Consider the following 13,660-nt stretch of genomic DNA (forward strand, 5'->3'; position numbering starts at 1 on the left):
CACCACCTGTCCAGCCCACTGAGAGCACTGACCATCTAGCCCCTTCACTGGGCATTCACTGTACCCGCTTTGCATGCTCACCTCTCCTGCACGGACGCTGTGGCTCCCTAACTATTCTGTGAGTTCTATGGTAGGGATCCAATAACAGCCTGCTCTTTGGACCTGGTTGTAGAGCTGAGGACTGAAACACAGCCACTGGGTGAGGGGCTGAACCAGGATGCCAGGGTTCTGTCCTCTGGACCACGCATGATCGGCAGGGTCACCTCTGCCTTTCGGCTAGCTCGAGTTCCCAGCAGCTTCGTCTGGGCTCTCTCCTCAACAGCAATGATGCCCTGAGCTTTTGCAGGCCAACGGGCATGGGTTTCATTTTGTTTTGCAATTCTGATCTCTTGGTATGGCTTCCTGGAATATATGTTAAGAGGGATTCTGAAGTATCAATATAGTTTAATGGGAAAGTGCTGACATCCGCTAGCAATGCATGCCTTGGGCACAGGATAGGCAAGGGCAGTACATGTTCCATATCTTTGCCTCTTCTGTGATAATACTGTGCTTTCCAAAATGCTTTACCAGGTGTTATTACTTCTTTGGTTCCTACTCCTCCCCACCCCTCCCCTGGAAAACCCTGGAAGGTTTTATTGTCCCGTTTAATGCATAGGGAAACTGAGGTTCCAAAAGGTTTGCGTCTTGTCACAGTTGAATGCAGAACTGGGACTGAAGCCTGGGTCTCCTGCTTCCCAGGTCTGTGCTCCTTCCTCTGCACTGAAGCGAGTGGCATCACAGGCCAGGACTTGGACTTGCTCACAGTACATACCGGGCCCTGGGGGATGAACCTGTGCCCACAAGCCCGTGGTTCTACTCCTTCCACATCAGTCTTTTCACTCCCCTTCCTGCCTGGCAGCCCTGAAACCACAGGACTCCTGGTGGGCATGGCGGCCCGTGCACCCCACTTGCTTGCGGGAGGGGAATGGGGAAGGGAGAAACTCATCTATCTGCAGAGCCCCAGGGTCTCTTGGAGGAACTGAACCAGTTGCATGTGTAGCATTGGAGCAGCTGCAGAACACTCTCAAGAAGCAGGGCTACAGGAAGGGTCTGAATTTAGTCATTGCTGGGCCAGAGAAGGCCGGCTTACTTGGTGTGCAGCGCAGGGAAGGGGCCGGGCTGGGGTTTCCTGAGCTTGAGCCAGGGGAAGCGGGCTTCACAAACAGCAGCAGGGTCCAAGTTTAATCAACAGAGGAGCCTCGGCTCTAAAAATATGACGTGAGCTGCCGAGAGCAGCACCCCCTGCGCACAGACTTTCGTGGGGCTGTTGCTGGCGGCTCTTGTACCAGAAGCGGCTGGTGGGAGATTTTCTGTCTTTCTGCCTGGACAGGTGTCTTCTGCAGGTCCCCACCAGCCTGAGAAACCAGGGCTGGTTATCTGGGATTGCTAACCTCTGGCTGTGATTCGCACGGCAGGGAGGCCCCCCTCGAGAACCTCCGTCTCCCCATCCCCCTGCCAAGGTACCTCTGTGCCTGGGGCTCAGCTCCTGACCTCCCAGTTGCCTTCCGTCCTTCCTCCCTGGGCCCAGCCCTTCCTCTTGCAGGGGTCTCCTGACGGCCACTTGGACCCCTCCCCCAAGCCTGCCCTCCCTGTCTGTGGCCTGGAGCGAGGCAGAGGGCCGAGGCTGTACTACGGCTTCCCCTGCTGGGCGCACACCATTGTGTGACAGGCCTAGGCTGGCCCGGATGCCCCTTGCAGCACAGCTGTTCTGAGCTCTGGGTGATACGGGGCTGAGAGCTGGGTGGGGTGGCCTGGGCTACTTGCAGGAATGTTCTGCTCTCAGGAAACTGTGGGGGAGGGGACCCTAGGGAGAAAAGAAGAGATGGGAGGCCTAGGATTTCTCTTGGTTTTAGGGAGACTTTGTAGCCGAATCCCACCCCCCTGCTTAGAAAGCCTCATCCTTTAAGACATGGATGCAAATGCCTTGTCCAGAACCCTCCCTAGCTCCTGGCTCTGACCTCCTAGCATTCTATCACATCCTAGAGTGTCAACTCTCTGTTATGTGTCCATTTCCCCCACTAACTGTAGGCTCCTTGAGGGCAGATCTGTGTCCAACTCATTTCTGACTTCCTGGCCTCTAGCACAGGCCTGGCACTTACTTGGTGTTGAATGAATGAATGAATGAATGAATAACTCCTACTTGCCCTTGTCCAACAGGAAGGCTGGTCCTGTGCCAGCGAGGGCTTGCTTGAACCAGGCAGGTACTTGTAGGTGGGAACAAGAGGACGGCGTGTGGGTCTGCCGGGCGTCTCTGGACAGACGTATGCACCCCTATTAAACCACGGTGAACTTTCTTGGAACCTCGAGATGGCTGGTCTGAGGCTTCTCAGGGCTCTGGCTGGTCTAGAAGACGCTGGAGCGATCCTACTTCCTCAACACTCAGCCAGTGAAATCTGCCCAGTAGCAGACAAGGTCCCTCCTCTGGTCCCCTCTGGCTTGGGGGCACTCATGACCCCAGAGTGTTCACTGCCCAGAAGTAACAGCCTGGCCAGTGGCAGCGAACCTTCAAGGGTCCAGCACTCCTCGGAGACAAACGCCAATCATGGAGGGGCACTGGCTGTAGGGCCCTGGCCTAGCGGGGCCAGGAGGGAGTGGAGGGGGCACTTGGGAAAGTATTGGGACCGGCCCCTGGGGCCTGCCCCAGACAGAATGTGGGGAGGATACGTAGATACAGAGCCCTGCTCTGGGCGCTGGATGCTGCCACGGGTCTAGACCACCTGCAGCTCCCTGGACCCACCCCGGATTACCACTTGCTCTTAGGCCTTTGCTCAGGTCGATGCCCAGTTCCAGGATATGATTTCCCCCTTTGCTGTGCTAACTGTGACTGACTGACAAGACAGCCCAGGTATCACCTGCCCCGGGAAGTCTTCCCCGAGGCCTTCTCAGTGCCCCATCTGCACCTTGGCCCTGCACAGGGATGTCCTCATGGCCTCCCTTACTCAGCTGCACTTCATCATGGCAGGACCCGCACTGCCTTCACCTCTGTATCTCTGGGGCCTGGCACATAGAGGGTATTCAGGGAACACTGGCTGAATGAATAAATGAATACATGAACAAATATGGTCCAGTGCTAAGTTCTCAACAATGCCCCTGTGGTCCCTGTAATTCTTCACTGTGGTGTCACCAACAAAAATCAAATAAAAGTGATCTTTTCCAAGAAGCAGAAAAAAAATGGAAAGGATGGATACTTTTTTTTTTTTTTTTTTTGCGGTACGCGGGCCTCTCACTGTTGTGGCCTCTCCCGTTGCAGAGCACAGGCTCCGGACGCGCAGGCTCGGCGGCCATGGCTCACGGGCCCAGCCGCTCCGCGGCACGTGGGATCCTCCCGGACCGGGGCACGAACCCGCATCCCCTGCATCGGCAGGCGGACTCTCAACCACTGCGCCACCAGGGAAGCCCAAGGATGGATACTTTTTGACTTAAAAGTTTTCTCCTTTAAATGTTTTTCCAGCTGGTACCTGATGCTGTTTGTCTGTGTTATTATAGTACAGCCCAGGAACCATATCCACACATATACATATACCCAATTCCTGATCTTGGTCATCCTGAAGTTGTTTTCTTGGAGCAGAGCTGGTGATGACCAAGATGAGGAAGGTAGACAAAGGGAGACTGTATTTCTCACCACCCAACTTCCCACACTCTTACCAGGGAGCTGGAACAGGCCAAGACCTGCTTCAAGGAGGGCCAGAATGTCAGCGGCCCGCGTGTGAGAAGGCAGTGTTCACAGGTCTCCACCAGGCTAGGGTGGATCTCTAAGGAGAGTTTGGTCAACAGATGAAACTTCTGGCCATGGGGACTAGTCCCAAGTTCTGCAGGGACTGCTTGGGGAGTGGCCCACCATTCGGGGTGGCTAAATGTGGCTAGGGTGATTTCACATTTCTCTAATTCTCATTTCTTCTGGGGACCAAAAGGAAACCAGATGTTGCCTCCTGAACTCAGGGTCTTAGAATATTGTGGGTCTCACCATCTGCCTCCCTGGAAAACTCTAGGACTATGTGTTATAGAGGAGGGTGGGGAGTGGGGGTAAGAGTGGTGTGTTCACTGGCCTAGGTCAGGATGAAAAAGAGCAGCATGGCGGATGCCATGAGTTGCCCACCTCTTCTTCACTAACAGAGCCCTGCTTTTATTTGAGGCAGTGTTATATGTGGCCCCCAAGTAATTAGCCAAAGGGCAGAGGTGGCTTGCATAGCTCTTTATTATTTTTTGTCATTTCCTGCCTTGAACTCTGACATGATGGCTGGAGCTATAGCAGCCATCTTGCAACCATGAAGGAAAGGCCAAGATACATTAGCTCTGACATCACTGAGCATGAAATCAACGTTTGTAATTCTCTCTGGGATTGTTGTTATGCGAGAAAAATGCATTCTCATTTATTTACAAATCCATAGTTAAGTTTCTGTTACTTGTAGTCAAACACATCTGTAAATGCTATTGGAGAGATGACCAAGAAGATGATTCACTCTGAAGCTAGGTGCAGGCAGGGAGGGGTTATGTCAAAACTGAGTCCCTCCATGTCGCCACAATAAACGATACCCCTACCTGTCCTCCTCTCAGTTAGTTACATGTGCCCTGTAATTGTGTCTCCGTTTGGCCCACTGGGTGTGACTGGCTGAAGTGATTAGTATTATCCTGGGCTTTTCAGAATGTGGTTTTCTGGGATTGACCTAATTCCACCATCCTCCCCAGAGTCACTCCAGATAAAAAGCCCCGCCCAGGCCTGCTCTGATCCCACAGTCCACAGTGCCACTGCCAAAGGAGAGGACCGGATCCAAGAGAGTCAGCTTTTGGGGGCAGAAGGATAGAGCTGAGGCCTCATTTACAATCAGGGTCCCTAGGGTAGACAGATTATACAAATGTCCCCAATCCTTACACCTCCCTGTATCTATACTCTTTGCAACATGACTTTGCAGTTCATTCCTTCAAAAGAGAGAGTTTATCTCCCCATATTTTGAACCTGGACTGGCCTTGTGACTTGCTTTGGCAAACAGAATGTGGCAGAAATAACCCTGTTCCAGTTCCAAGCCTGGGCCTTGAGAGGCCTTGCATGCTCTGCTCTTTCCCCCGGACCTTTTCTGGCTCCATGAGAACCAGCACTGACCAGCCTTCTGAAAGGGGACAGACAGGTGCCCTGTTATCCCAGGGCACCTGTTGCCCTGTTATCCCAACTGTTATACCAGTTGCCCTGTTATCCCAACTGATGGGCAGCCAACCCCCAAAAGAACAGCCATCCAACCGACACACAGCTGCCCATGCACACATGTGGGAGCCCAGCTGACAGCAGAAGAACCACCCCGCTAGGTCTCAACTGCCAGCCTGCAGAATTGGAGCTAAGTCAATGGTTGTTTTATGCCTCTCTGTTTGGTTTATAATGCAGGGTCATTGTGGCGATAGGTAGCTGATACACTCCTCTTCCTCGAGGTTTACCAAGCGCTTCCACAGACAAGAGCTAACTCAATTCCCCAAACACCACCTACGCAGGAGATATTATCTCTCTTTCACAGATGACAAAACCAGTATTCAGAGAGGTTCTGACTTGCTCACAATCACGAAGCCAGCTTACAGTAGACATCGTCATCCCCCAGCCCATCACCCCACACAGCGGCGTCACCATCCAGCCCTGCAGGCCCCGCCTCCTTCTGCAACTCTGTGGACCCTGCACATTGCCTTGGGCAGTGGCCCTACCCATTCACGCATCAGACTGGACCACGGACGCCAGCGCTTTCCGACCCTGATGTGTTGCCACAGCGTGTCACACCAACGTGATGCAGGGGAAGAGGCCAGAGGGCACCTTTTCCCATTTGGCACAGAGGCCCCACAGGTACACGGCACAGCTTGGCAGGCGGAGTGGGGGCTGGCCAGGCCCTGAGGTTCAGGCTCAATCTGTACCATCCCATAGAGCTGCACTGGGCAAGCAAACACGGCTAAATAGAGGCTGAGGGGCTGCAGAGGTGGGTGAACCGACACCCTAGCTTGGCACACACTGGCCCTCCATAAATACTTGTAGACTGATGGACTCAAGACGCGATAAAGGAGTTGTGGAGGACTCATCGGCGCGTGGCATTCCACTCCCACCCATCTCGTCCCTGTCACACAGAAGGCGGAGCTGCCCCTCCCCCACCCTTCTCTCCCCGAGGCCACGCCCCATCACTCACCGACAGGGTAGGGGTGCCCTCGTCCTCCACGGTGACCACCAGGTGGTAGAAGCTCTGGCGCTCACGGTCGGGTGGTGCAGGCCGCGTGGCAATCTCGCCACTGATGCGGTCCATGCGGAAGGTCATGTCCTCATTGCCCCCAGTGATGTAGTAGGACAGGACGCTGTTGATCCCGATGTCACGGTCAGTGGCTCTCACCTGGACCACAGCGGTACCCCCGCCCACATTCTGTGGGGAGAGCAGGAAAGCGGTCATTCCAGATTCAAGGCCTTTGGGGCAAAGTCTAGCTCCTGTTCCTGAGAGCCCAAGGGCTGCACCTGGACCTCTAGAAAGTTCTGCTCTGACTACCCTGGGGCAACGAGGAGGAAGATAAAGATGACGGTGCCGAACACTCGGTGGGTATCTGCTGCATGCCGGGGGCCTGAGTGAACGCATCAAATCCTCTCCATAATGCGACAGATTAGGCCAACTCCATTCACAGATGAGAAAACTGAGGCGCCGGGACGGAATGCGTGCAAATCACACAGCCAGTCAGTGGGACAGCCAGGGTCTGAATTGAGGGAGGCCTTCATGAATGTCCAACCGGGCATGACACGCAGCAGTGCCTGGGCAAAAATTCTCCTGACATGACTCAATCTTACTATGAGTAAAAAATGAGTTGTTTTTACAGATACTGGAAACAAACTTATGGCTGCCAAAGGGGAAATGTGGGGTAACGGATAAATCAGGAACTTGGGACTAACATGTACACACTACGCTATATAAGCTAGATAATCAACGAGGACCTACTGTAGAGCACAGGGTCTCAATATTCTGTGATAACCTATATAAGAAACTGAAAAAGAATGAATACATGTATAACTGAATCACTTTGCTGTACACCTGAAACTAACACAACATTGCAAATCAACTATATTCCAATACCATTTTTAAAAAATGAGCTGTTTTATTTAAAAGCAGCTCTCCCAGGGTAAACCTCAGTTTCCTGTTGATGGTGAAAGGCCACCTTCTTCTTCCCCTCTCCTTTCCATCCAAACCACAAAAAGTTACCACATTCCAGGACCTGGCCTAGGTGTTAGGGATAGAATCATGAATGAGTAAGCCACGACCCCATCTCTGTGATCTGACAAACTGTGGATCAGGCAGATAAGTATGCGTTTTTTTCTTTTTTTTCTTTTGGCCACACCACGTGGGATCTTAGTTGCCCAACCAGGGATTGAACCTGCGCCCCCTGCAGTGGAAGCATGGCGTCTTAACCACTGGTCCGCCAGGGAAGTCCCCAGGCAGATATTTAAGCAGGTGCTTCACGGTCGGCTCACACCCACTGTCCACTCCAGACGTCCAGCTATATGGGCACCAGAGCCACCCTCACCTCGTTGACGCTGACATTGTATCCAAAGGGGCTCTCGATCACCGGGGGGTTGTCATTGACATCCAGGATGGTCACCTGCAGGATGTGGTCCTTCTTCCGTGGAGGGGTGCCACGGTCGGATGCCACAACCTGCGAGGAGGGGGATGACTGGAGTCAGGGCTAAAAGGATCAGCAATATGGAGTCCAAACGGGCTGCCTGTTCAGTGGGCGTGGGGGGGACTGAGAGGCCAGAGAGACTTGCTGGCTCATCCCTGCCCCCTGCCCCCTGGGGTCTCCCCAAGGCTTTCACCTTCTGCTCCATGCTGTAAACAACCGTTGCCCAATACTTGTCTGTTTGGTAACCGTCCTTTGCAATCCGACTCTGATGTGCACGGTCTTTACCTCCCCATCCTGCTGCTGACTGTGACCCTGGGCCTGCAACCAGACCCAGGGCTCCTGCCTTTGGCTTCAAGGCCTCTGTTCCATGCACTCAGACCTGGTCTCTGGCCAATAGAGGAACAGCCTCAAATAATCTTTTGGGCAATGAGCTGGAGTCCTAACCATAGACTGAGCCTGTCCCTAGGAGCCCTGATGTTTCCTGGAGGCCTGTAGAAAGTGTTCTAGAGCTCAGACGCCTGCAGAAGCATGGCCCTGGGGTCCCCAGAGACCCCTCAGGAAACACGGTAGCCTCAGCAATTCAGCAACAGTGGTGGTCTTCGTTATTCCTCACCTCAGCAGAGGAAGCCAGGTTTTTCTGCCCATTACACAAGAGGGGAAACTGAGGCCCAGGCAGAGTAAACAACCTGCCCAAGGTCACACTGTGTCTGTGGAGGAGTCGCTCTATCAGCTGCCAGGCTTTCTCTCCCGGCTCTGGCAGCAGGCACAGACACCTCTGCTGTTTCCTGCTCTGGGTCCAGAAACCCCTTCCAGGATGCCCTTTCCAGGTCAGCCTCACTCACGCTCTTGGTCCTAAGGGGTTCTGCCTGCCCACGGCACTTGGTGACAGCAGGAAGCTGAAAGCCAGGGCGTGCTGATGGGCTGAGCTCTCTTGGGATGGAAGGCAGTTGGCGCTCACCTTGAGGATGTAGTGGTCCAGCTCTTCTCTGTCCAGGGGTCTGGCCACAAACACTTCGCCAATGGAGTCGTTGGTGGTGATGATCTCAAAGGCCCCGGCAATGTTGCCAGAGGCCAGGGAGAAGACCACCTGTAAGGGAAGAGAGAGGATGAGGGGCGAGGGGTGACGAAGCGGGGAGGACCAGCAGCTGGCCAGGCCAGGGAGCACCCTCCCGCCCACCTGAGCCCTCTGCTCAGCCTGGGAGAGTGAGAAGAATGTGTTTTATTCGGAAGTGCTTACATCCTTCAAAATGAGGGTGGCAGGTCCACAGAGCGGGCGCAGGGCCTATGACAGGCTAGGGGTGGGGGGGATGCAAGCATACTGGCCTGGGGCCAGGTGCGAGTCCCACATGAGATTTCCCAGGGCGGGGAAGCACTGAGCCCCCCTGCGGGGAGCAGGCGCGGCCCTGGTGTCACACGGGCTCTCTTCGGCTCTCACAGCGACCCTGTCAAAGGGAGCTGTTCTCTTCAGCTCAGAGAGGAGGCTCAGGAACAAGAAGTCACTGGCAAGGTCACACAGCTTGCAAGGGCCCAAGAGAACAAGGATTTGAACCCATAGGCTTCCATCTCCAGAGCCAGCATCTCTTGGTCCCCTAGAGGTGTGCAAGCATTTAAAAACCAGTGGAGGGCTTCCCTGGTGGTGCAGTGGTTGAGAGGCCGCCTGCCGAGGCGGGGGACGGGGGTTCGTGCCCCAGTCTGGGAGAGTCCCGCGTGCCGCGGAGCGGCTGGGCCCGTGAGCCATGGCCGCTGAGCCTGCGCGTCCGGAGCCTGTGCTCCGCAACGGGAGAGGCCACAGCAGTGAGAGGCCCGCGTACCGCAAATAAATAAATAAAAACCAGTGGAAACCTCCTGAAATACACCTCAATTTGTAGGACAGATCAAAGTGGTGTGAAGACTGGTGTGCTCTGTCACCCCTCTTCCTTGTGCTCAGGGGGTGCCCAAACCTGCCGTGGTGGGGAGCACTTCTTGCCAGGGGACAGGGAGGGGGCCCTGAGAAGCAGGGGGAGGAGTGTGATCTCTTGGGGCCCTGGGTCCTCGTGGGGAGGGCCGGCCCAGGGCTGGCACACAGGGGTGAGATGCTGTGTGGTTCATGGATGAGGTGACCAAGGAGTCACTGGGGAAATTAAACCCCCTCTGTGCTCAGCTTGCCACGGGGACTGAGCCGAGGCCAGCCTTGGGCCTCGTGTTCCCTGGACACAGGCAGGGCTGACAGCTTGCACAGCTCTGTCTCCTTCCCTGGACCATGGACTGCGGTGAGGGCAGGGCGGACCTGCTCAGGGCCCGGCAGAGCCTGGATGACTCTGCTTCCTGCTCAGGGAGGGGATGGCTTTGGAGGTCCCCTCCGGCTGCGGGGCTGTGGGAGCCCCTACTGACAGGGCAGATCTGGACTATCTCACTTGGTGCCCACCTGCCCGTTGCTGCCGGCGTCGGGGTCCCGGGCCTTGACAATGGCCACGCGCTGGCCCACGGGGCAGTCCTCGGGCACACTGACGGCCGAGTCGGACGTGACGTCGAACCGGGGGCTGTTGTCATTCTCGTCCAGCACAGTGATGTAGACCTGCGTGTGAACATGGCCAGAGACCTCCCACCTTCTTCCCCTCCCTGACCCCAAACACAGGGTCCCGCTGTGGGCCCAGTGGGGACCGGACCTCCAATCAGTTCCAGAAGGTCAGCAAGCTTTCAGAGCCTGCCTAGGCCAACCCTGACTTTACACGGAGGCCCTGAGCGCATTTCTTCTGGAAGTCTGGTGGGGGAGGGCTGCACACACTCAAGTGCTGGGGCCTGGCGGGGGGACTCAGAGGTGGTGGGGCCTTGGAGAACCGGAAGGCACGGGCCCTGGCTAAAGGAAACAGAGGCTACTCGGCTCCAGATCCGTGAGGGTGTGTCAGCCTGGCACGGGCAGAGCTTCCTGTTTTTCAAAAGGAACTAGGAATCCAGATTTTTATGTGGAATTAGGTGGTGATAGTAAAAACAAATTTTTTTTGTGGGCCAGCTAAAACACATCTGGCAACCAGATATTGCCCAAAGGCCTCTTCACTTTCACCTTTAGATTAGAGGAAAGGAAACAGGGCTCAGGAGCAGGAGAGGGGTCACAAGGTGGCTTGGTGGTCCCAGTGGGGAGAGGGCAGATGGGGAAGAGAGGGGAATTTCCAACTACCAGATAAAAACAGGGAACATGCAAGTTGCACGCAAAGAACACATTGTTTTGTGTGTGCAGCCCAGGCTTCTCCTGCAGGGTTTGAACAGCAAGCCTGGAGAGAAGGCCTGGCTGGGGGTGCAGCTTCCAGCCCATGGATGGCCATGGGCCACGCAGCCAGAGTCGTAGGTACCCCTCGGGTTCACTGATGAGGGGATTGCAGTGTGGCGGGAGGGGAGGAGGCTCAGGTTCTAGCAATCCCAAGCCAGGCCTTCTCCCACCACCCTGCTCCAGGCCAGATCCCATCCTCTCCTTCCCCAGGCCTGGGGCTCCGGGGCTCCCAGGCCTACCTGCCTCCTGGTGTGCACAGGACTCCATGGGGAGCCTGTGGAACCTCACCACGACTCAGAGAAGATTCCACTTCATCCCCCCTCCTTCCTAATCAGGACTATCCCCTTCTCAGTTCTAGCCACGCTTCCATATTTCAGGCAGCTGTCAGAACTGTAGGCAACAAACCCAGGCTTCACAGCAGGACCAGCTTTACCACTTACTAGCTGTGTGATTTGGCAAAAGTTATTCAACCTCTCTGATTTTCCATTTCCTCAGATGAAAGTAGGAACGAGAACACCTACAGAATCAGGAGGCTGGAAGGAATAAATGAGCCAACAAATGTGGTCCTTGTCCTGCTTCTGGCCTGGCAGACAGGCAGGATCTCACCTGCCAAGACGCTGCCCACCCATCATAAATTTTGGTCAGGGAGTTCTGTGGAGTCCCGGAGCCCCAGTCTGCTCACCCGTGAAATGGGCATAATAATGTCTACCACCCTGTTCTCAGGAAGAAAACAAACAAGCCCCCTGCAATCTGATCCCTCCCAAACTCTCTCACTCTGGTCAAGGCCTTGTTGGGACTCCGCATGCTTCCTCCCACCACAGGGCCTCTGCACCTGCTGTTCCCTCTGCCTGAAATGCTCTTCCTTCTCTACTGTGTAAACTCCTATGCTTTCTGAGGAGCTCAGCTTGAGTCACTTCCTCCGGGAAGCCCTCCTTGATTTCCCCGACGCCTTGTTATCTGCTCTCTCGTGGCATATATTTATTGGTGTGGTAGTTTGATCAGTGTCTTTCCCCTACTCTATCTTATGCCTGTGAAAGCAGAAGCCACGTCTGATTTTGGTTTCCCATTGTATGTACCCTGAGCCCAACCCAGAGCCTGGCACGCAGTAGGTGCTCCCTCCACATTTGCTGCTCTGATGAGGTATTCCCAACAGTGGGGAGTCTGCATCAGTGAGTGCGTTAGGAAGGCAGGTACCAAGATCTACGGGAATGAGCTATGGGCCTTTGTCCCCACCCAGGGTCTCAGGGCCCAAATCTCCCTCCCTGATCCCTCAAAAGCCCGGGGGTGGTACTCAGAGCTCCTATGGCTCTGAGTAACCCCCCAGCCACCCCCGCCCAGCCTGCCCCTTCTGCTGCCTCCCCACCCCTCTCAGGGCCATGGGGGCTGCTGGCGCTGAGGAGGAATCAGGTGTAGGTGAGCTGTGGTTTGGGGGTTCCGGCCTCGCAGAGGAAATGGTGGTGCCTTTAAAAGGCCCCTCAGCTTGCCTCCACCCTGGCACCTCCAACAAGTTTGGGACTGACAGGGCTGGTGTATCTGGGGCAGTGGCCCCTGGGAGCCTCTGAGAGGAAGCCAGGGCAGAACAAAGGGGGGTGGGTCCTGCTTCCTGGAAGAGGGTGAAGGGACTGGGGCAATACAGGGGCCCACGGAGGAGTGTGTGTTCTGAAACGCCCTCGCCAGCCCCAGCACAGGAAGTGGCTGCCTGGTCCACGGGGGGCTTCGGCAGCCTGGGGAGGGACGGCCCTACTGCTCACCAGGCTCTACCTGGCCTCAAGCCCCCGACTCCGCACGACAGGGGCGAGGGGAGACTGGGCCCATTTTATGGACGAGGCTGTCGAGGCTTGCGAGAGGGCTCCACTTAACCCCCTGAGCCTTAGACCCTCTGGTGGGGAAGACCAGGAGCCTCGCCACGAGCTGTGGGACACAGGGCACGTGCCCACCATCTACCACCGGAGGGCCCTGCTCACTGGCTGCCCTCAGGGACCCGGGGGGGTCGAGGGGAGCTGTGGGGGCTCACTGCTGCTCGCTCACCCCCGGCTCGCCCCGTGGATGGAGGGGCCTTTTGGGTACGGCCAAGCCACAACCAGGGCCACTGGGGCCGGCACCTTGAGGGAGCCATGGGCCACAGGATGCCAAGCAGCTGCATTTGGCTCTTAGCCTGGACACCGGGTTGGTCTATCCCTTCCGGCTAAGGTGAAAAGGGCTCAGCAGGGGTGAAAACGTGGCTGTAACCAAGGCTGATGATGAGCTGGACACCCATGTGGTCTACAGATGGCCTCAGACCTGCCTGGCTGGGGCCCAAGCCGAAACGATGGTTAAATGTTCTCATTATCGCTGCAGGATTCCACCCCATGACCCGCCCCTGGGGCCCACCTTCATATCCACCCCCAGCCTGAGGTCACCACTTCTCTACCCTTCTAGGAGTCTTGTCTGCACCTCTGACCTCAGCAGTCAACCTCCCCGAAGTTCACAAGGTCTCTGTGCCTTTACTTAGAGCCCTCAAGGGCAGTGACTCACACCATATGCCCACTGCTGCCCTTGCCCACACTCCCCTGGCCCTGGCGCCCCACTTCACACGACTACTGTAACATACTCCTAACGCTGACCCCGAGAGAGGGAAGGGGGCCCCCTTACAGACCCCGCTCCCATCACCCCTCCTAGTTTACAAAGGCTTCCTATCGGCCAGCTCTGTCACATCCTCTGAGGAAAGCGGGGCAGTTGGTATGATACCCACTTTAGACCCGAGGAAAGGAAGCACAG

At 55.8% G+C, this 13,660-nt stretch overlaps 1 protein-coding gene across 1 annotated transcript in view; it reads right to left on the reverse strand.

Annotated features, from left to right (window-relative positions):
- Positions 1-13,660, reverse strand: part of CDH23 (cadherin related 23) — a 392,970-nt gene that overhangs the window by 65,033 nt on the left and 314,277 nt on the right. Inside the window, 4 exon segments of the mRNA XM_060034829.1 lie at positions 6,192-6,419; positions 7,564-7,692; positions 8,618-8,746; positions 10,064-10,213. Coding sequence (XP_059890812.1) covers positions 6,192-6,419; positions 7,564-7,692; positions 8,618-8,746; positions 10,064-10,213 — 636 coding nt within the window.

This window comes from Delphinus delphis, chromosome 16, assembly GCF_949987515.2.
Source record: "Delphinus delphis chromosome 16, mDelDel1.2, whole genome shotgun sequence".
In the NCBI taxonomy this organism is placed as follows: Eukaryota; Metazoa; Chordata; class Mammalia; order Artiodactyla; family Delphinidae; genus Delphinus; species Delphinus delphis.